The sequence below is a fragment of the Diorhabda sublineata genome, chromosome 9, assembly GCF_026230105.1.
Source record: "Diorhabda sublineata isolate icDioSubl1.1 chromosome 9, icDioSubl1.1, whole genome shotgun sequence".
NCBI classification, from domain to species: Eukaryota; Metazoa; Arthropoda; class Insecta; order Coleoptera; family Chrysomelidae; genus Diorhabda; species Diorhabda sublineata.
The window spans coordinates 88086-109314 of NC_079482.1; the positions used below are offsets into that span (position 1 = coordinate 88086).

Consider the following 21229-nt stretch of genomic DNA (forward strand, 5'->3'; position numbering starts at 1 on the left):
TATTCAATCTTAATCTAGAGGAATTCGAAGGTGAAATGATTATTAAAAAAAATGCAATTTAATGTAATAACATTTATTGTAACATTTATTGCACATTAATTGGGAGACATGTTAAACACGCAAGGTTTATTAAAGCTTTCAATAAAATCATAGATATATTTTATTTATCTGTAAAAGATAAAAATAGTTGAACTCGTTAAAAAAATAGTTTATGGTTAAAACACGTCACAAATAGGATATTAGAAGTGAAAGAATATTAATAAAATCTATAGGAACAATATTGCTGAATCAGACTTAATTTTTTGCGTTCGTTTTCATAACAATAAAACTCTAAAACCTTCATTTTTGTGACGTGACTCATAAAACAATCGATTTATTTACAATTATAATACCAAAAACTATCTTTCCAAAATATGCTCGCATGAATTTTTCGAAAACCGTATGGACGTCATGAGACACAATCATATTTTTGATATATAATTGTAAGAATAATTTGTACATAGACATACCATTAGATTTAACCAACATTTATATATATATATATATATATATATATATATATATATATATATATATATATATATATATATATATATATAAAAACAATTTAATCGTTGTAATTATTCGTTTAGTTAGACCTACTAATACTGCTGATTAAATTATTGCAAAAATATTTTTAGTCTACATTTGTAATTAGAAACCTGATTTGAATCAAAATTTGAAATTGAGAACTACTTTTACCGTAAAAAGTCCACGATTTTTAAAATCATACTAAAAATAGCAATTTTCAATTCAATTAAAATTGGTGTAGAGTACAAGTTGAAAAAAATGGTAAACGCTTTTGAGATACAAGAACTTTCATTATAGGAATCGTTCTAAAAGATAATAAGAAATGATTATGAAGAAATAAATAATATTTAAAAATACACACAATTGTGTTAAATTGTTATTGTAAAGGTCTCGCGTTGAATATATAAAGCGAATAGTTAAAAAATAGTAGGATTCGAATACATTTTATGTGGATAGATAGATTGTATACCTATGTACAACATTTGAAATCTACTAAACTTACTAAATTTAATTAATCTCAACTACAATGGCAAAAAATAATGGAATTTCATTTCCATATATAACAATACACGTAAGCTTTGAGCCGATAAAAAGTTAGTTTATTCATTTTCTTTTTAACGCTTATAATATCTTGATATACCTTGATACTAGAGATGTGTCAATACCAAAAATTTTTCGATTTTCGATACCGATACCATCGATGGAAAAAAATTTTCTTACTAAAAACATATTCAGAATTTGTTTGAACAACCTACAAACCAATTTCAAAATATCTATGCCTATACAGGGATGAATGAGGCAATTTCGCAAATAAAAAATAAACAATGGTTTAATAAGCATTTATTCTGAAATTAAATCGGACCAGCAGAGGGAAACACATGGTCTACGTTAAGCTCTTTGGTTTTTATGTAATTGTATCAAAAATAAAAATCATTATCCATGTTATTTTAAAAGCGGGATTTTTATACACTCTACACCTACTATATCAAAGAAGATATGGGACTACTTTGTCGGCGCAATAAATGTTCCGAGGCAGTGCATTGTTTAAACAAAGACAAATGATTTTGCAAAATATAATTTCATTTTGATAACAATATAAACTGGATTAAAAAATAATTGTTCCGTCCATTTACTGGTATCGGTATCGAATTTTTGCGATCGATTCTCGATACCAAGAATCGGTGGTATCGAGAATCGATTCATCCCTACTTGATACATAGACAAACCCGCGATATAAAAACAATTAGCGAAATATTTTAAATAAAAATTTATCACATTTAGAGCACAACCAACATTTTTACTTATAATTAATAGAGTGCATTTTTAAAACCAAAATTACTTTAAACTATATTAATAGTAACACAAAAGTTTGTGGTTAAATAACAAATACCGATCTAAAGTATATCAAGTCATTTATCTAAAAACCTCGAAAAAAAAACAAGATAATTGAAAAAATCTAATCGTCTTCTTCTTCATCATCATCATCCTCAGAAAGGTATTTCTTCGGACTTCTCTTCCGTCTATTACCAATACTACTACTGCTAATGAGCTTTTTACTCTTGAGCTTTATCTTCATTTTTATTAAAGAATCGGTATCCGATTTAACTTCGTCTTTTTCATCGTCCGGTTCCGATTCGACGCATTCGTTTTCGATACGATGTTTCGCATTAGCGAATACCGATTGAAGTACTATACTATCTTCGTGAATTAAAGATGCTTCTTCGTTGTATATCTGAGCGTTCTGACAAAGTAGCATGAAATCTCGTTCTAGATCTGCGAAATCCAGATACTGAAACAGAATTATCTAGAAAAATATTTATATGAGATTTATTAGTTATAATTGAATGGATTTTAGAAAAGAATCATCGACGGTTATCTGTGTTAATTAAGAAACAAATGAAAATTATTTTTACCTTTCCGTCAGAAATCCTATCTAAAATTTTGTTTATATCGATGGGTTTCTTAATAATCTCATAATAATCGGGATAATCTTTTTTAGGGGGTAGTTTTATAAACGGTTCACTCAGTAATCGACCATCACTACAAAAAAAAAAAAAATAACCGAATAAAACCCGAATGTTTATTTATCAACATTTATATTTATGGTTTCGTACCTATCCGTATATCTCGTGACGATAGTCATTAATTTTCTCAATTGTCTTTTAAGCCTCGTATCGTAAATTTGATTTTTATTTTTTCTTTTGATGACGCTTCCTACTTCGCTATCAGAATCTTCGCCCCGTCTTCTCTTTTTGCGATTCTTCTTTTTTCTAATTTTCTCTTCCTCCTCTTCTTCTTCCTCATATTCGCCAGTATCTACAGCCTTAAATAATAAAATAAAATATTAGACAATTGGATTTAATAATATGACATATTATAATGACGCGCGTTTATATTACCTTTAACCAATCTTTTTCTGTTATACTATCGGTATAATCAACTTCCTTTCGTTGTCTCGTGCCTCTACCCAAAATGCTGTCTTGGTCATCGTAGTGCCAGCGATCGACCTCGTCGTCTTCTTTAACTAACCAATCTGGTAATTCGCTAATTTCCAACATTCTAGATTTTCTAGCGGGTCCTAATTTAGCCTCTTCCCTTCGCCTTTCCACGTCCATTTTTTGAAAAAGTTCGAATTCCGCTTCGGATCTCGCTACCATTTGATTAACGGTCTCGTCATCGGGAACTTCATTTTCTTCCTAAAACAAAACTTAATAATCGATACAGTTATAGATATTCATTTAATAAATATTACTTCTTCATCGTCTCCGTCTTGATGTAAGATATGTTGTAAAAACTGTTGTCTTTCAGTTCCGGTCGATTTTTGATCGAACATACCGGCTTGAATGACCTTTTCGTCCATGTTAAGTTTATATCTAGCAGCCGCCAATATACGTTCTTCGACCGAATTAACCGTCATTAATCTAAGTACTCTTACTTCGTTCTGTTGTCCGATTCTATGAGCTCTATCTTGAGCTTGTAGATCCTATTTAATTAAATTTTCGTTATATATTATTAATAACTGTATTTAATAGCGATTTACCTGATGAGGGTTCCAATCGGAATCGAATATAACGACGGTATCGGCTGTTTGTAAATTGAGTCCTAATCCTCCTGCTCTCGTAGATAAAAGAAAAATGAAATAATCGCTAGCTTTGTCGTTGAATTTATTCAACAAATCACCACGATCTTCGGCTTTGGTCGTACCATCTAAACGAAGATAACCAAAACCGCGCCAACTTAAATAATCTTCCATTATCGTCATTAATTGAGTCATTTGACAAAATAGTAGTACTCGGTGATTCGTAGCTTTTAATTTCGGTAATATACGATCTAAAAGTTCGAATTTACCGGAAGCTCGATAAATATCCGGTCTAAAACAATTGACATTTATCAATAAAATATTTATTTTTATTCAAAGTTATTTAATGTAATATATTTACCCCGATATGACCCCTCCCGCGATTCCAACATGATCGCAATATTTTTCTTCGATATTTTGAAACATGAAAGGATGGTTGCATAACTTTCTCAATTGAACAATTGTATTCATTAAGGCTTTCGCTCCTCCTTTACCTTTATTACCTTTTTCGGAACCGTCGGTCAGCAGAACCCCTTTACTTTGCATATGCCTAAAAATTAATTTACCACTTTACTATTTAGTTAGTTTTCTTTTTAGTTGAATCAAAGTATTATTATATTATAAATTTATTTATCTACAGCATTAACAGTAACATAACTGTGATTTTATTAAATTTCTTGCATTAAAAAAATGTATTCTTACTTGTACAAAACTTTTTGTAGACCGGACATGTCACATTTTATTATGTATTCTACTTTATCGGGAAGCTGTGACTCTACTTCTCTTTTTAATCGTCTCAATAGAAACGGTCTAAGAACTTTGTGAAGACGTCGAATGATCAGAATAGTTTCTTCCTCGTTCAACTCAACCTAACAAAAACACGAATAATACATTTCGAAAGGAAATATAAAAAGGATTCGAATTTACCTTTTCTCCTGTAGTAGCAAAAGGAGCGTTGAACCATTGTTCGAATGTTGAACAACTTTTGAATATAGAAGGCAATAAAAAATTAAGTAAAGCCCATAATTCTGGTAATTTATTTTGTAGTGGAGTACCAGTTAATAAGAGACGATGTGGAGCTAAATAATGAGTGTTTAATACTTGAGTCAATTTACAATGATGATTTTTCATACGATGACCTTCATCTATGATCATATATTTAAACGGCAACTGAAAGCATCAAAAAATATTAGACAAGATAGTTTTGGAGTGTCATATTTGTCCAATATATCTAAACAACAAACCTTAGCTAATACTCCTTTATCTTTTATAACGTATTCGTAAGTAGTTAATAAAACATTAAATTTTGTCGATCTCATTTGGCTCTGAATCTGCCTTCTGACACACGGCGAACCTTTATACGAAACAACTACGACTGACGGCGACCATTTTTCGAATTCCAAAACCCAATTCGACAAAGTACTAAAACATAAAATTAATACCACCACAGATAAATAAAAAAAATATCAATACTTACGACAACGGTACAATTATAAGATATGGTCCGTTGATTTTCTTTTTTTCCATAAGATGAGTAATTAAAGCTATGGTCTGTATAGTTTTTCCCAATCCCATCTCGTCGGCTAAAATACCGTTAAGATTATTGTTAAATAAAGACACTAACCATTCCAATCCTTTTATCTGGTACTCTTTTAGACGTCCGTTGATCATAATGGTTGGTTGTTCTGTTACTATTTCGTGTACGGTATGCGCAATACTATAATAGGTCTGTTCTTCTTTCGAATTTTTATGATATTCGTCATCTTCCACTTTGGCTTTTTTGATTACCTCTTTCGTTTTATCCTCCTCCGATTTCGGTCCTTTTTCACATAACAAAATATAACATGTAAATAATGTGTATTCAATATATGATTATATTATATCTTACTATTATCATCTTCATCGGATGCATCGGAATCGGTTTCTTCATCTTCGTCGTCATCGGTGTCTGCAATTTCCCAACCGGGATTTTGAATTAACCATTCTTGTAATTGGCTGAGCATCGGGGCTTCTTCTCCTGAAAGTTTTTTTCCTGTTGTTATTTCGATTACAGTAATTGGTCTGTCCAATTCTTGCGTCCCATCCTCGTCTTGCTTTATAATACCATCCAATCCTAATTTTCTCCTCTTTTTCTATTCACATCACAAAAGAAGTTGAATTGAAATCACATTGTTTTAAACCTTCTTGGTACGCGTACAAATTATAATATTTTAAAATGGCGAACGAAGAAAGAATGAGGAAAATTTGGAAGGATTCATGATAAAAATAGGGATAAATACGAAATAATTGAATATAGATACATACTTTGAGTTTGTCTTGGACTTTCTTTTTCTTTTCTTCTTCCATTTGTTTGCGTTGTTGTTCCAATTTGTGCTGTTTCACCATTTCGGTTAAATTACTTATGTATTCATCCGTCTGAGACAGTAAGAATGCCAAACGTTTGTCTTTCTTTTGATCAATCAATTTTCTATAACCTTCTTCATCTTCTGCCATCAACCTAAAAATAAAAAAAATTCGTCGAGAATTTTGACGCATTTTCGAAATAATTATCGCACCTTCTCATACGTTCTTTTTCTATCCTCTCTTGCTCTTTTTTCTGCTCCCTTTCTGCATTCGCATGATAACTCATTATACCTCTATTCAATCTCGATAACTTTCCCTGTACGTTTCTGTGAAATTCTTTAAAATCTTTCGCGTGTTGTGTCACCGAATTAAGAAATTCTTGATGTTTTTGTTTCTTTTTTCTTTCGGCTTCAATTTTTTGTTGTTTTTCCAGCTTCTCCGTTGCTCTAGCTTCTTTCAAACCTTGTCTTTTGGTTCTTTTGTATTGTTTGACGTTAATTACCGTTTCGAGTGAGGTATCCCTTCTAGTACACGCTATTATCTCACTACGGAGTTGTCTTTGAAAATTCAAACATCTAAGGGCTCTTAATTCGATCTGAACTTGCAAGCGGACCTCATCTGATAAGTTTGTCGGTAAATTGGATAGTTGTTCCATACGTGATGCTATTCTAGCTGCCACTCTGAAGCAAAAATACTTAAATGTGGGACATTGATATTGAGGAATATGACGCACTATAACGACAATAGTATATCACATAACGCGGCGAGTGCTGAAACGTAACGAGTGCAAAATACCAACCAGTTGTGAACACTATTTTTCCTACAACCATATAAACAATTCCTCAAAAAAAAAACGTATTTTTTTAATGAGAAAGTCAATTAAACCATATCACACATGTATTGAAAAGTATATAAACACGTGTGCTGAAAAGTTAAAACATCGTACAAAATATTTAATAGTACAACTTGATATAATTTTTAAACTTTTAATTTACCTGTTAGTAAAACCAAAACAGTCATGAAGAATGTTTTTTTCTTCACTATTGAAAATAAATTTTCATTCAACTAATTTATACATTAACCAGTCATAGTAATAACACTTCATTTTAACGTTTAAATTATCTTGCAGACACTAGTATGTAATTGAACACAAATCATAACAAACTTTAAATGTTTATTGTAAACACTAATATAACCTAAAAACATCATATTGTCTACTTCTTCAGTGTTCTAAAATTCGGTCTTTTGCCTTTCGGCACTCAGCCAGATTTATATTGTATTCGCGTATTTCCTCTATCGTTCGAGACCATATGTAACATAAGAAAAAGAAGCATTTCAATACATGTTTTATTTTTTAGTACATGTGTGTAATAGGTAAAAGTGAGTGTGCAAGGGGTTGTAGGAAAAAAAATTTCTAATAGTTAAGTGTTACTCTTAAATAAATTCAAAAAATAGATCATGCGCAAATTTAAGATAAAATGTGACTCGAACGAAATTTTTTCAATTAAACAACGCTAGAAATAAAAAAAAAATACCTACAAGCATGAGATTCGTTAGAGAAAATACCTGTTTTCTCTTTCTTGAAGAAGAACCAGCGGATCAACTCCACATGGTTTGAGTAAAGAACTGATCCTATTATGTTTAACGTTTTGATGATTATGATGATTCGGTTGAGGTTGATGTATCTGCACAGATCTGGAACCGCTGTTGACCATTTGTGGAGGTGGCGCGTGGAGCGGAGGATTATGAGGCTGTTTATAAGAATGGGGAGGAGCTTGAGGTGACTGCATAGGGGCAGGTACCAGATGAGTTTGTGCCGGATGGTTCTGCATTATAGCCTGTTGAGAAGTTGGTGTTACAGGTGGTCGCATCGGCGGTTCTGGTGGAGCTGGAGATGATACCCTACCAGAAGTTGGAGTTTCTACGGGTTCATGTGGATGTGAACTGGTCTGAATAAAAAAATTATTATTAAATGAAGGCTATAAAAAGAAAATTAATTTATTTATAATAAAATAAAATTGTACCTGATGATTTCCGGAGTTTCCTTGAATTAATGGCGAATTAGGAGGCGGTGTAGAACATTGTGGAGAACCTTCGGGACGTTTTCCTTGCAACGCTAAATTTATTTGAGACGGTACTGGTTGATTTCTCGCTATATAACGATAAGCCATTATTTGGTTTCTATAAATACGATAAAAATATTTATTACTACCAATTACTATATTGATAATAATATACCTTAATTGTGACATTTGCGTTTGTGTTAAAACATTATTCGATCCATTACTTCTAGCTCTCAACGCTAACAATTGTGAATATCTAGGATCTTCCTGCATTCCTTTTTCCTCCATACTGTCTATGGCCCTTTGTAAAGCATTTAAATTTTCTTGACCTTGTAAAGGAGAAGAAGACGGACCTTGGGGGGATCCAGAACTTGATGTGGATGGAGGAAGAGGACCAGGAGAAGCAGCTAAATTCTAGAAAGTAGAAAAATCGAAATATCATAATAAACAAAATGACTACTTCACCACTTGTTATTTGAATGTATTTTTATTTAATTGTTTGCATCTATATAAAATATGTAAACAAATAATATATATATTTAATATCGTTTATTTATTAAGAAGATAAATATATTGTGGATCAGAGTAACTGCAAATATTTATCAATAATATATTTTTCAAAAACTATTTTGATATTTTTGTATAAATTAATTTTATTTACGATTTCATTACGTTTTTGCTCCTCTCTCTCTTTCTCTCTCTCTCCCAAAAATCACGCTGGGTTAATCCAAGGTTCGTTCCAACTTCATACTCCTATATGGACAGTTGGTATGTTACATTGCCGACAATATTCATTTTTTCTCTCGTTCGAGATACTTTATCTATACTGCGCATGCTTCATGCGCAGAACTAACTGAAACGCTCGATACACTTATAGGAACTGTCCATATAGAAGTATTACATATACGTTATCGTAAAATGAACGATTCTGTTTTGTATTCCAACATGACATATAAGGTTCCAACTGACCGGAGTTTGCGCAGAAAATATCATTTACACGCTTCCAATAACCGTTCCAAGAACCCTTCTGATTAGCATGTTGGAACAAACCTCCAATAATTAATATGAAAATTTAACCTTCAGTTCAATGTTAATGTTTTTATTTAATAGTTCTGGTTAACACAAGTTATCGCCGGACAATTCGTCTGATTTATTTTTATCTGCATATAAATTGTTTTCACATTCATACGTTGAAATATTATTACACACAAAAAAACAGATTTAAGTTAATTAAAAGCAATTAAAGTTCAACAAATCGGTCTATATAAAGTCTCCCAGAAAGTTGATGCGGATAATTCGTTACGTATTTATTGTTTTTAATAAGAGAATCTCAAATTGTTTTTGTTCAATAACACAGAGACCTTGTAGATTAATATATGATTTAAATGTGGATCGTAATATCAATAAAAAGTCCTTATTTATAAAATAAACACAGGCAGTAGACATTTTCAATAACCCTGTTTAATTTGAAAGTAAATAATCGCATCCAAGGTTATTAATTCTTACAATCAGTGTCGACGTTAATAGTAGTATATTTTATTTATTTCAATAACAATTGTTATCGTTTTAAATGCTTAAAATGGAAGTGAAAGCTTACTACGATTTTGTATTGCCTTTAGTTCGAGAAGCAGGACAGGTAAAACTAGTTTTATTCAAAATAAAAAATATGTAAATATAATCAATTGTATTTGTAAGGAAATTGCAGCAGCCAAAAATTTCAAGGTTGAAACAAAAGACGAAATATATGATGAAGTAACCGAATACGATAGAAAAATAGAAAATATATTGATAAGGAGAATCAAAGAAAAATGGCCCCATCATAAGTAAGTTTTTAAATCATCATTTGATAGATAATTGCATACATCTGTAAAACCCTATTTTTTTTTTAATTGAACGTTTTAAAATTTTTAGTTTTATTGGCGAAGAAGAATCTCATATGAATGGCATAGGAGAATTAACAAGAAATCCAACATGGATAATAGATCCCATAGACGGTACATCGAATTTCGTAAGGAATATGAGAGATACCTGTATATCAGTTGGATTGGTTATAGATAAAGAACAAATCATGGGAATTGTTTTCAATCCTTTCAACGACGAACTATACACCGCGGTAAAGGGTCAAGGGGCTTTTCTTAATGGGCTACGCATACATGTTAATCAAGAAAAAGGTATATATTATGTTATATCAAGAATTGATACACCTTAAAAAATATCTTTCATCTTTTAGATATCAAAAAATCTATTTTCAATTACGAATTGTCTCTGGCGAGAAATCCAAAATATTACGAATTGTACATGTACAGACTAAAACACTTGATACAAATAATTAACGGGTGAGTTTTAAAAAAATTGTTTAGTGCTTTATCATCATATCAAAAACGATCAATTTCGACATTAACACCTTTTTTTTTTCGTAGTTTTCGTTCTCTAGGTTCTGCGGTACTAGGTTTATGCTATGTTGCCGTTGGAAGATTGGATGCTTACCAATGCGATGGATTATACCCGTGGGATGCAGCTGCCGGTGTTCTTATAGTTAGGGAAGCGGGAGGATATGTGTGCGATACCCGAGGTAATTTTTACGAATCAATAACAATCTCATTCGCAATGTAAATGTGTTATTGTATATTGTTCTAGGGGGAGAATTTGATCTGATGGACCCTAACTTTTTAGCAACTTCAACGAAAGAATTATCAGATCAATTTATGGAAATTGAAAGAAAGGCCGATGAAGAGAGACTAAATGATTTAGAAAATAAAAAACCATTTAAACCGTAAAATTCAAACTTATGCTAGATTTCACTTATTATAGTATTATTGCTATTAAAATAAATATATAAACACATAATTTTTTTGTTAAACGGTATTCCTCGTTACTAACCTGCCGCTGTTGTGGGTGTCCGATAGAACCAGACTGAGGGGTAGGACCAGAATAGTTTTGTTGTGACAAATTCCCACCTTGCGAAGAATTGACTGTTGACAGATCATGAGCTTGAGCACTGTGAGTATTTTGTGTATTTGTATGCATAAGCGGCCCCCCATGTGATGTTGGAGACGGACCAATATGATGAGGAATAACAGGTGGACCGTGTACCATTCCTGCTGGTGGATGGGAACCAGAAGGCGCGTGGGATGAAGATGGGCCATGAATAGGTCCATGTGGCGATCCTACTGAAGAACCGTGCGAGGCTAGTCCAAACGATCCATGTTGAGGCCCTCCATGTGGTCCATATTGAAACCCTCCAGGGGGCCCATGTTGAGGTCCACCACACGGCACATGATGAGTCCCTCCTGGTGGTCCATGCTGGATACCTCCAGGAGGTCCATGCTGAGGACCTGCAGGTGGTCCATGCTGAGGACCTGCAGGTGGACCGTGCTGAGGACCTCCAGGTGGACCGTGCTGAGGACCTCCAGGTGGGCCGTGCTGAGGACCTCCAGGTGGACCGTGCTGAGAACCTCCATGTGGACCGTGCTGAGGACCCGCAGGTAGTCCATGCTGAGGTATCCCGTGTGGTCCATGCTGAGGTACCCCAGGTGGTCCGTGATGAGGAACCCCAGGTGGTCCATGCTGAGGACCCCCAGGTGGTCCATGCTGAGGACCCCCAGGTGGTCCGTGCTGAGTCCCTGCAGGTGGTCCATGCTGAGGTACCCCGGGTGGTCCGTGTTGAGGCACTCCGGGTGGTCCATGTTGAGGACCACCAGATAGTCCATGTGGTAGGTGTGGAGGAGGTCCCAAGTTGAGTGGGTGATTACCGTGAGGAGGTCCGTGAGGCGACATATGGGGTGGTAACGAATGGGTTGAAGTCGGAGGCATAGGTAATGGGGAAATTCCATTAGAATTGCTTATATGTATCATAGATGGTTGATAAGAATTATGTGGTGGTTGAGAAGATGAAATATGTAAAGGTGTACCCATCGGAGGAGGCATAGGACTACTTTGAGAAGATGGACTTGACATTTTTTTATCTAAAAATGAAGAATAAAATTGTGTAAAACATAAATCCGGCTCAAAACTATCGCTAATATCCAAATCTTGTTAAAATTTTTAAATTTTAATTAACATGTAGTGTAAACATACACATTGATACGCTACTGATTATTTCATGACAAAAATTGCAGAATAATCAATACAAATTATAATTTCATTTTCTTTTTAAAGATTTCCTCAAATAAAAATAATTACAATCGCGTAAATTAGGCAACCAGTATATCATTATATCGTATAATATGCAAATGCTCAATTTCGTTTTTCTGTTTTTTAGATTTATGGTCGTTATTATAAATTTTAACCGCCGATTTATTGTAGGTTAACGGCCTTACAACAAGCTGTCAAAACATTTAAACTAGTGCACGTCTCAGACACTTCTATATAAAATTTGTAAATATCAATGTTTTATACGAAATTTTATAATGTAGAACCTTTGTTCCGTATTTATATTATGAGAATTTATTATAAAAACTTACCTTGTTCACTGGCAGGTACTGTAGAATGTCGAAAATATTTAAAACCAATGCAAGTACGAATTTCTTTTATATTTATTAATAAATTTATTCATTTTTTCACTTTTATTTATTAAAACACAACACTCGCCATTTTCCAATCTAATCCCTGCTCTTCCCTGCACCCCGAATTAATTTGTTTTGATTAAAATTTTTCTCTTTTTATTTTATACTGCTAGAGAGAGAAAACAGCTAAAATTCTAGGACGCTTGCTCCTGATTGGCTTTGTTTTATTAACACGTTTTTATTTTAAATTTTATGCATAGAAGAGGTGGTTGATTCAAAAGAAATGGAAGATCCAGGTGTTTTATGTGATTTAAAAAATTATATACTGGAATTTCAATATCCTCTGGTCGATAGCATGAGCGACGAGGAATTGGCGGATATCTTTAAACAAACCAATCGAGGCTTTTTAATATCATGGATGTTAAAACTCGGAATTTACGATGGGGCAGTTTCCGCGGAAGACACAAAATTTTTGGGTACAATTTTATATGAAAACGGGTTCTGTACCAAAGAAGAAATGATACCTTTTATGCTGGGTTCTCTGGATCCTTCGAAACAGGTATTAATATAGAAAATTATTTGGTTATATATGTGTATACATAACCTAACTTTTTACGATAATATTTTTTCAGTTAAACATATTACAAAATATGTTTATTTATATAAAGACAATAAAGAAACAAAATTCCGATAAATTTAGCAAATTTGTGTCACTGGACGATATCGAAACTCTTTCAAAAAATACTCTAAATTTGTTTCCCATGTACGGTGAAATTAAAGTGTTTGATAATGAAAAATCTTCAGTGATTAAAACAGAAAACGTTATCGAAGACTATAAATACAATATAAGTGAAAATAATACTATTAACGTTGATGAAATTATGGAAAATATTAGTTACGGTTTATCCACAATGAAAAATGTAGTAAAAAATCGTTTAAAGCATGAAGATAATCGAATAATACCTAGTCCAGAGGCAGATAAAATATTTAAAAACTGTAACCAGTATATGAAACAAGTTTGTCAAGTAAGTCTATTTTGTAGTTACATGTAAATGTATTAAATTGGACAATTTAATTAAAAAGAAAACATTTTTGTTATTATCCTTTGTATTTGCGCATCATGTTGTCTTTTATGAAAATCAGTTTAAAATAACTAACACAGATTTCCATAGAAAAGATACCTAAAATCAAGATAAATCATCAAGAAAAACTTATAAAAAGGAGTAAGAAATAAAATGTTGAAAAATTATTAAGTTGTCAATGTGATATTTTGTAAAAAAGGTTATAATAATATAATCAAAATAATTTGATTATATTTGTTTTAGTTTTTAAAAGATATCAAAACCATACAGGAGTTCAATCAAAATAACCATACCTTGTTAATAGATGATGGTGAAATATCTTCCATGACTAGTATGTCAATGTTAAATGAAATAAATGAAGAAATTCGAAAAATTTTGAGGTACAAAGATGAGGAGGAAAGGAAATAAAAAGTTTATTATTTTCTTAACAATTTTAATATGTAATAATTTTTGTATCTATCATTTGTTTGTACAATATTTTACAACAAGTTTAGTAAGGACATTTTCTTCATCATTGTAACTTTCAATTAAATCAAAATGATCTGTATTTTCCAAGAAAATATATTCAGCTTTGAATCCCAATTTTGTAGTTTGTAGGTACATATCTTCTGATTGTTGTATTAATTTGGGACTGTCATATTTTGCAACTACGAAAACTAATTCACAATGACTAGCTTTCAAATTTTGATGCAACGGACTCTCTTTTAAAGCAGATGTTTCGTCTAAATGTAACAAGTCATTTAAAGACGATTTTTGGACAGCTGTTAAATCAAATACACCCGATAAAAGAAACGCTTTCTTAAATAAGAACTGATCTTCTACGGGAAGGTTCGGAAGAAAAGATTTAAACAGCATAGCTACTATTTGTCCTCCAGCTGAATGACCACTTAAGAAAATTCCTCTAGAAAAGAAATTTCATTTATCTTAAAATATAAAAACGATTTAAAACCATTTTACTTAGTTTCATGTGTTTTTGCGTACTCCAAACAAATTATCAATGCTTTTTCTACGTTGTCAGCAATTTCTGATAAAGTAACAGTTGGACACAGTTCATAACCAACAATTATCGTTTTAATATTATTATTATACAAATGTTTGGCTATTAATAAGTTATTTTCAGCTGTTACAATTGATTCTTGCCAATATCCACCGTGGAAATGGATATATATTGGGGAACCTAAAAATTTTAATAAAACACTAATAAGGAGGTTTAAATTGAACAAAACTAAGTAGAAATTCTATTTTTTTAATAACCTACCCCTTGTTCCACATAAAAAATTTTATATTTATGGACAGCAATGACTTTGGTAGCAGTGGGTAATTTATAAGTAATGATCCCGTATTTTTTTAAAACACTTTCTCTAGCTCACCCTGTCTATCTTGGTGGAACTTTATAATCCGTAACTAACATTCTGTTTTGATGAACTTTCAACCTAATTATCCACCAACATAAATTGAACTCGAATTTTGATTTGAATTTTTCTTTTTAATGCACCAAAAAGGTGTTTTTTTTACGATTTGTTATAAATATTAATCTTTATACGATTGCTCACTTTTGGATAAATCGGTTCCGATGATATGAATTCTTTCTCGCGGTCTTGTCCCATATGGTATAATAAGTTTGGAAGAAATAGATTCCGTAACTTCTTTACTGCCTGGAAAATTATTGACCCAAAGTATAAATTATGAATTTATACTATTTCAAATAAAAAGTTGTAAAAATCAAATAATGTTTTTTTTATCTAATTATTTGCTAGTATAGATCCAGGTAAATACATATTAAAAAAATAAAATTAGTTTTCATTTCATTTTTCATATATATCCTCTATATATTGATTTGTGTTTGACGTTTGACATAGTGCAAAATAACATGAAATAAATTGCGTAAAAATATGAAAATATATGGAATATGGCAAAACAGGTAAGAAGGGCTTTAGGGCAATAATGTTCTTAATGTTTATACACACAAATATATAAATAAAAACTATATTTAAAATAAAAAAATTGAGTGTATTATTAAGTAGCGATCATTTTCGTATTGATAATATTTATATATATTTTTTGTCTTGCCTTTACTTACATTGTTCGATAATATTGATATGTTCATGAAGTCTCGCTGTTCCTTCCGATTTTCTAGACCAATTACTTGGTAACAACATTTGAGTAAAGTAAGATTTAGAAAACATTTTAAGAACAAGAGAATATTATCAATGGTACAACTGATAGCATCGAGCTATCTCGCGTAGCGAAATATTAAGTAACTATCAATGCACAGAAACCTTACAAATTTATCTACATAAATATGAGAATGTGGGAGAGTTGCGTAAATTTTATCAATAGGATACAATATTTCCAGTACATTCAAATATCGATTATCGCTCCAAAATTTAAATCTATCTAATTTTAATTATAAATATAAATTTTACATTGATTTCATTTCATCTATTTAAACTATAAATTAAGAAATGAATTTTTTGTTTTTTTCAATTAACTTCTTCATTGCCATCTATTATATAGGTATCGAAACTACTATGTAACTTATTAAAATCTCTGCAATCCAGTAACTGTTAATCGCATAGATAAATTCGTTAAGATGATTTAATATATTTATTATTTAAACAATTTTTCAAATATCTTTTTATGAATTATCGAAAAACTTTATCATATAGGATCATACCCCTTATTATCAAATTGATAATACGACTATAAAAATGACAATGACAGAACAGGTGGAGCGCTACTACGGCGATAATTTTCAACTATAATCGATTGTTATTCTATAGTTTTTCTATGGGGCGTTTCAAAGTTACTTCGATTATTTGTTTTTAGGTTACTATATTGTATTATGGGAATATTTCAAATAAAATCGTCTGTATACAATATATTACTAAAAAATGTTATTATCTACGGAGTTAAAAAATAGTTCTACATTAGATATGTAACGGTTTGCATCCGAAAATTTATATTTTTTTATTATTATTTCCTGAAATTGATATAGCAAAGATGACTGTTTCTATGTTAAAGAACCCGGAAATGCATTTTGGTGCAATTACCTTCTTTGCAAAGCAGCATAAAGATGATATGTGCGGAAGTAATGGCTTACCTTTAACACCAAATTCTATTATAATATATGGAAGAGCCCAGTTATTGAAATCGATAAAAAGTCCTCATTTATGTCAATATTTGGATATAATAAGAGGCAAACATGGTAATAATTTATTGAGCCAAAATATTCGAATAAATAAACATAATATTTTATTTAATTGTAGAAAGAACTGTAATTGTTTCACAGTTTTGTGGAACACCTTTAACTAATTACTTGGAAAAAAAGAAGTTTACATTAAGTGAAGTAAAATCCATAGCATATCAAATTTTAAAAGGGCTCAATGAACTTCACAAGAGAAATATAGTACATAGAAATTTGAGTAATGAAAATATTTTACTTCTGAGCAATGATATAAAATTATTTAATTTTGGTCTCTATTATTTAACTGATAACGGAAAATTAGTTTCATTTCCTGTGATGTAAGTATTTCAACTTGAAAAAAAAAACCCAAAATAAGTTCAAGTTTTTAGACATTTGCTATATGCTGCACCCGAAATATACTTGGATGGCATACAAAATAGTTTACCAAATCCAAAAGTAGATATTTGGGCGTTGGGAATAATTTTAGTTGAGTTAGTATTAAATAAATCATTATGGAGTTTGTTGAAAGTGGGTCAGAAGATAAGAAAAATTCTGAGTCTCCTGCAATCTAATGGATCAGTTTTTGAAAGAATAGCTAGAGAACATAATTGTCACGATGATTATTTAGTAAGAATATTTCGAAAAAAATTATAAAATGCTAAAAAATGAACGTTTTTTCAGGAAGTATCTGAAGATATAAGAGATTTGATAGAATCTTGCTTACAAATAGATCCTTCAATAAGACTTTCTTGTGAAGATCTTCTTCAGAAGAATATATTTAGTGAATTTCGCTTAAAGAATGGATATTTAAAGAATGATAAATACAAAGGTTTTGATATTTTCACCATTAACGAACTGTACCATTGGTGGCAGTTAGCTGGAGGGGATGTCTTTCAGGAATTAAAAAAACAAGGTCTTGTGCGTTCAAGTCCACCTATTCTTTCATTACCGCAGTATGTAAAAAAAATTTAAATTGATCAAATTTAAGGAAAAATTTTTTTAGCTTGTTATTGATAGAAGGTAATATATTGGGTCAAGAGAGAAATCCTGCTACTTTATACGACCCCAGAGTAGTGGAAATGCCACTAGATACATTATATCAAAGATTTGAGAACATACCTCTTTCAGCATTTTATCCTTTAATACAAACGAAATCCGATATAATTTCTCAATTAGAACCGCCTCCTTATGATGCCACAGGATTACCCCTTATTATTAAAGAGCGAGATCCTGAATATCAATTTCATAGGATAATACTGTTCAGAAGATTATTACATGTAAGTGCACACTATTTCATATTTAACCATATTTGCAATTTGTAGCTTTACTCTGTAGAACAATTTCTTTGTTATGATTCTTATCAGTGTAGGAAATAAAATATTTTTCAGGGTTATCCTTTTACCAAAGAGCTAATCATTAAGGAAGCGGAAAAGGATATACCACCTTTATTGAGAGGTGAAATTTGGGCAGCTGTACTGGGTATAAAAATTGACTATCAATTCCAATATATGAAACTTGATAAATATTCCTCTACCCCTACAGATAGGCAGGTTAGTGAAAAATATATATTATTATAGTTGATATAACAATTTTCTAAATAATTTCTTCAAATAAGATTGAACAAAGAAATAAAAAATAGCATAAGAGTTTGTATCCACGTCTGCTCTAAATAATAACCATTAATCATGTCAGTGAATAATGAATTCATTAATCACTGCTGTTAGATGCTTTCTTGATTTAACTAGATTGTTTTGTTTTATCATCTTAAGAAAATATTTTTAATTTCGACCCCGGAACCTGCAGTTTTAATGCACTTAGCATTACATTGAGCTATCAGCCACATTGAATATTTTTATCGAATACCTGTTTCTTAATGTACATTGGTTTTTGAAAAAAATTTATAAATTGAAGTACCTTTCGAAACAATATAAATTTTACTTAAACCTGTATTATTGTGTATTTAGATTTCTCAGTGTTTTAATATTTTATATCAAATTATGTTACGAGAAACCAACTAAAAATTGATATAGACAATACAAGTGACTTTTCTTTAACACCACCAGATATTAGAGAAGCCTCTGAAGTGGCTAATTAAATTTATTGAAAAGTTAAGGAAAAGGGATCATTAATAACTATAAATAAATACCATAAATACAAAAAATTTTCCAACAAAAATGTTTAGTAGTCCTGGATAAAGTATAGTATTCTATTCGCAAATAGTGAGTAAATATAAAGTGGTGGTATTAAATAAATGTAATCAGTGGGGTTTTTACTGTTCTGGGTCATAAAATGTTGGCAACTGATGGGCTTGTTTGTTGCAAAAGAGCAAACTTGTATGCTAACAAATAAAAGGACAAATAATTTTTTAGCTAATTAATTTTTAGATAGAAGTGGACATTCCCAGATGCCACCAATATAATGAATTATTGTCTTCTACTGAAGGTCACAGAAAATTAAAAAGAATATTGAAAGCGTGGGTATTTGAAAATTCCCAGTATGTTTATTGGCAAGGTTTGGATTCGTTAACAGCACCATTCCTCTATTTGAATTTTAATGACGAAGGTTTGTTAATTTTGTGAGATAAAATAATGACAACATCAACAAAATACTTTATGGTTTGTTTTAGCAAAAGCTTTTTCTTGCTTATCATCATTTGTACCTAAATTCCTGCACAAATTCTTCTTGAAGGATAATTCTGCAGTAATTGAAGAATATCTAGCTAAATTTTCCCAACTGATTGCTTTCCATGATCCGGTATTGGCAAATCACTTGTATGATATAAATTTTTATCCGCAACTATTTGCCATTCCGTGGTTTTTAACATTGTTTTCACGTGAGTTATCATTAATAAATATATTTTATTCCAAGTTTATAAATTATACCGTTATTAAATATCTAGGAATCTATTTTATCATTTTAGATGTGTTTCCACTTTATAAAATTCTCCATTTGTGGGATAAGGTACTATTAGGCGACTCCTCTTACTCACTACATATCGGTCTTTCTGTATTGACACAACTCAGAGATAGATTACTAACGTCGGGTTTTAACGAATGTATATTATTGTTTTCCGATTTACCGGAGGTCGATATAGAAAAATGTGTTACTTTGTCAATGACCACTTTTAAAACTACCCCGAAAAGTATCACTGAAAGGGAACACGACAACGGAGCCTTCAGAACAAAAGATTGCTACGTAAGTAAACGAATTCTCTAGTATAATATTGATTAGTATGAGGTTTTTTAGATTGTTTTCATAATCAACTCATTACAATTAAATTATTAAATTCTCTTAATATTTTTACAGGATATTTCTGGAGTAACATTACAGGATCTGAAAAAAGAAAGATATCCAAGAATTAGTGCTAGAGATGTAATTGACCTAGTACGAAACCGTCCTAACAATATATTAATTATAGATATACGAAATATGATACAGTAAGTCTCGATTTTTTTTTTTGATAATAATTATTCTTCATATGATTATTTTATTTAATTGTCCGTTTATTTCCAGATTCAATCGATGTAGTGTTATAAATAGTATCAATATACCGTTTTCTAGTATTTCATTCACTGATAATAAATTAGAAAATATCGGACATCACAGTAAGCATCTTGAAAATGCCTCGGATAAAGTTGTAGTTGTAATTGGAGATGAAGAAACAGATTTAGAGTTGGTAAGACTAAATTGATTATCAACGAGTTAATTAGTTTAAATGAAAACTATTATTTACTTAATTATGCTTTAAAATTAATTATTTTTTAGTTCCCCAACTTTTTACTACGTTGTAATGTAAAGAAAGTTTGTATTTTACATGGTGGTTTTAACGTGCTGCTTCCAGTTTCTCCAACTATTTTGATGTCTCAAAACAACACAATTTGATAAATACTTTTAATCACTGAAATGTATTTTCATATATTATAAGTTTTAAGTCTTGTGTCCAAATTTTATATAGAACATTTATATATTTATGAATAAATTTATTATTCTTTTTACTTTGGAAATAGACATTTTTTTATATGGATAATTATGTACATCATCTATTCAACGAATTAAAAAATATGAAACTAACACAACTTTTGTATCATTTTCTCTACTTTCCGTTGTCCTACACATATTTTTTTAATAATTCATACTGTAAATTTTTATTCCTGTGACAACGGTGTTAAGTAACACTTGGTTTTATTTACATTGATACAAATTTGATAAAAAAAACTTGTGTGAAACAAACAAGAGTTGATAAGCACCTTTTTGTTTAAAAAATCCTGTTTTTATTCCATTTAAACATAGAAACTTTCTACAATGCTAGCAATAAAAATGACGTGTGATTTAACGTTTGTGTCACTAATTACTCGTAAGACGTAAGCTGCAAACAATATATCGTGTGAACGCGGTGTTAG

General features: G+C 30.9%; 5 protein-coding genes across 7 annotated transcripts; 3 read left to right on the plus strand and 2 right to left on the minus strand.

Moving 5' to 3' along the window:
- Window positions 1–97: 97 nt before the first annotated feature.
- On the minus strand, window positions 98–12761 carry LOC130449097 (ATP-dependent helicase brm-like). Of its 2 annotated transcripts, XM_056786767.1 has the most exons (19): window positions 12519–12758; window positions 10936–12020; window positions 8231–8469; window positions 8017–8173; window positions 7559–7941; window positions 6205–6672; window positions 5954–6146; window positions 5538–5781; window positions 5127–5469; window positions 4894–5071; window positions 4577–4819; window positions 4352–4518; window positions 4011–4199; window positions 3611–3941; window positions 3323–3553; window positions 2970–3266; window positions 2685–2893; window positions 2484–2610; window positions 98–2359 (listed from the first exon to the last, which is right to left on the minus strand). In XM_056786767.1, the coding sequence occupies exons 2-19, from the start codon at window positions 12010–12012 to the stop codon at window positions 2027–2029; spliced, it is 5409 nt and encodes a 1802-aa protein (XP_056642745.1). In that variant the 5' UTR covers window positions 12013–12020; window positions 12519–12758; the 3' UTR covers window positions 98–2026. The 2 variants fall into 2 exon arrangements, with proteins under 2 accessions (XP_056642745.1, XP_056642747.1); XM_056786769.1 differs by lacking the exons at window positions 98–2359; window positions 2484–2610; window positions 2685–2893 and having other exon boundaries at window positions 3077–3277; window positions 12519–12761.
- On the plus strand, window positions 9120–10899 carry LOC130449100 (inositol monophosphatase 1-like). Of its 2 annotated transcripts, none has more exons than XM_056786772.1 (6): window positions 9120–9691; window positions 9751–9878; window positions 9967–10226; window positions 10286–10391; window positions 10476–10627; window positions 10693–10899. In XM_056786772.1, the coding sequence occupies exons 1-6, from the start codon at window positions 9626–9628 to the stop codon at window positions 10830–10832; spliced, it is 852 nt and encodes a 283-aa protein (XP_056642750.1). In that variant the 5' UTR covers window positions 9120–9625; the 3' UTR covers window positions 10833–10899. The 2 variants fall into 2 exon arrangements, with proteins under 2 accessions (XP_056642750.1, XP_056642751.1); XM_056786773.1 differs by having other exon boundaries at window positions 9778–9878.
- LOC130449101 (uncharacterized) lies at window positions 12762–15435 on the plus strand. Its single transcript, XM_056786774.1, has 3 exons — window positions 12762–13119; window positions 13193–13585; window positions 13886–15435. Exons 1-3 carry the CDS (start codon window positions 12844–12846, stop codon window positions 14048–14050), a joined length of 834 nt encoding a protein of 277 aa, XP_056642752.1. The 5' UTR covers window positions 12762–12843; the 3' UTR covers window positions 14051–15435.
- Window positions 14102–15966, minus strand: LOC130449099 (kynurenine formamidase). The gene is made up of 4 exons (XM_056786771.1): window positions 15723–15966; window positions 15196–15297; window positions 14600–14819; window positions 14102–14543 (listed from the first exon to the last, which is right to left on the minus strand). The coding sequence occupies exons 1-4, from the start codon at window positions 15826–15828 to the stop codon at window positions 14102–14104; spliced, it is 870 nt and encodes a 289-aa protein (XP_056642749.1). The 5' UTR covers window positions 15829–15966.
- Window positions 15967–16364: 398 nt separating this feature from the next.
- On the plus strand, window positions 16365–20900 carry LOC130449098 (TBC domain-containing protein kinase-like protein). Its single transcript, XM_056786770.1, has 12 exons — window positions 16365–16850; window positions 16912–17167; window positions 17219–17456; window positions 17511–17782; window positions 17833–18106; window positions 18218–18379; window positions 19214–19391; window positions 19456–19662; window positions 19750–20024; window positions 20136–20266; window positions 20343–20505; window positions 20595–20900. The coding sequence occupies exons 1-12, from the start codon at window positions 16646–16648 to the stop codon at window positions 20709–20711; spliced, it is 2478 nt and encodes an 825-aa protein (XP_056642748.1). The 5' UTR covers window positions 16365–16645; the 3' UTR covers window positions 20712–20900.
- Window positions 20901–21229: the final 329 nt, after the last annotated feature.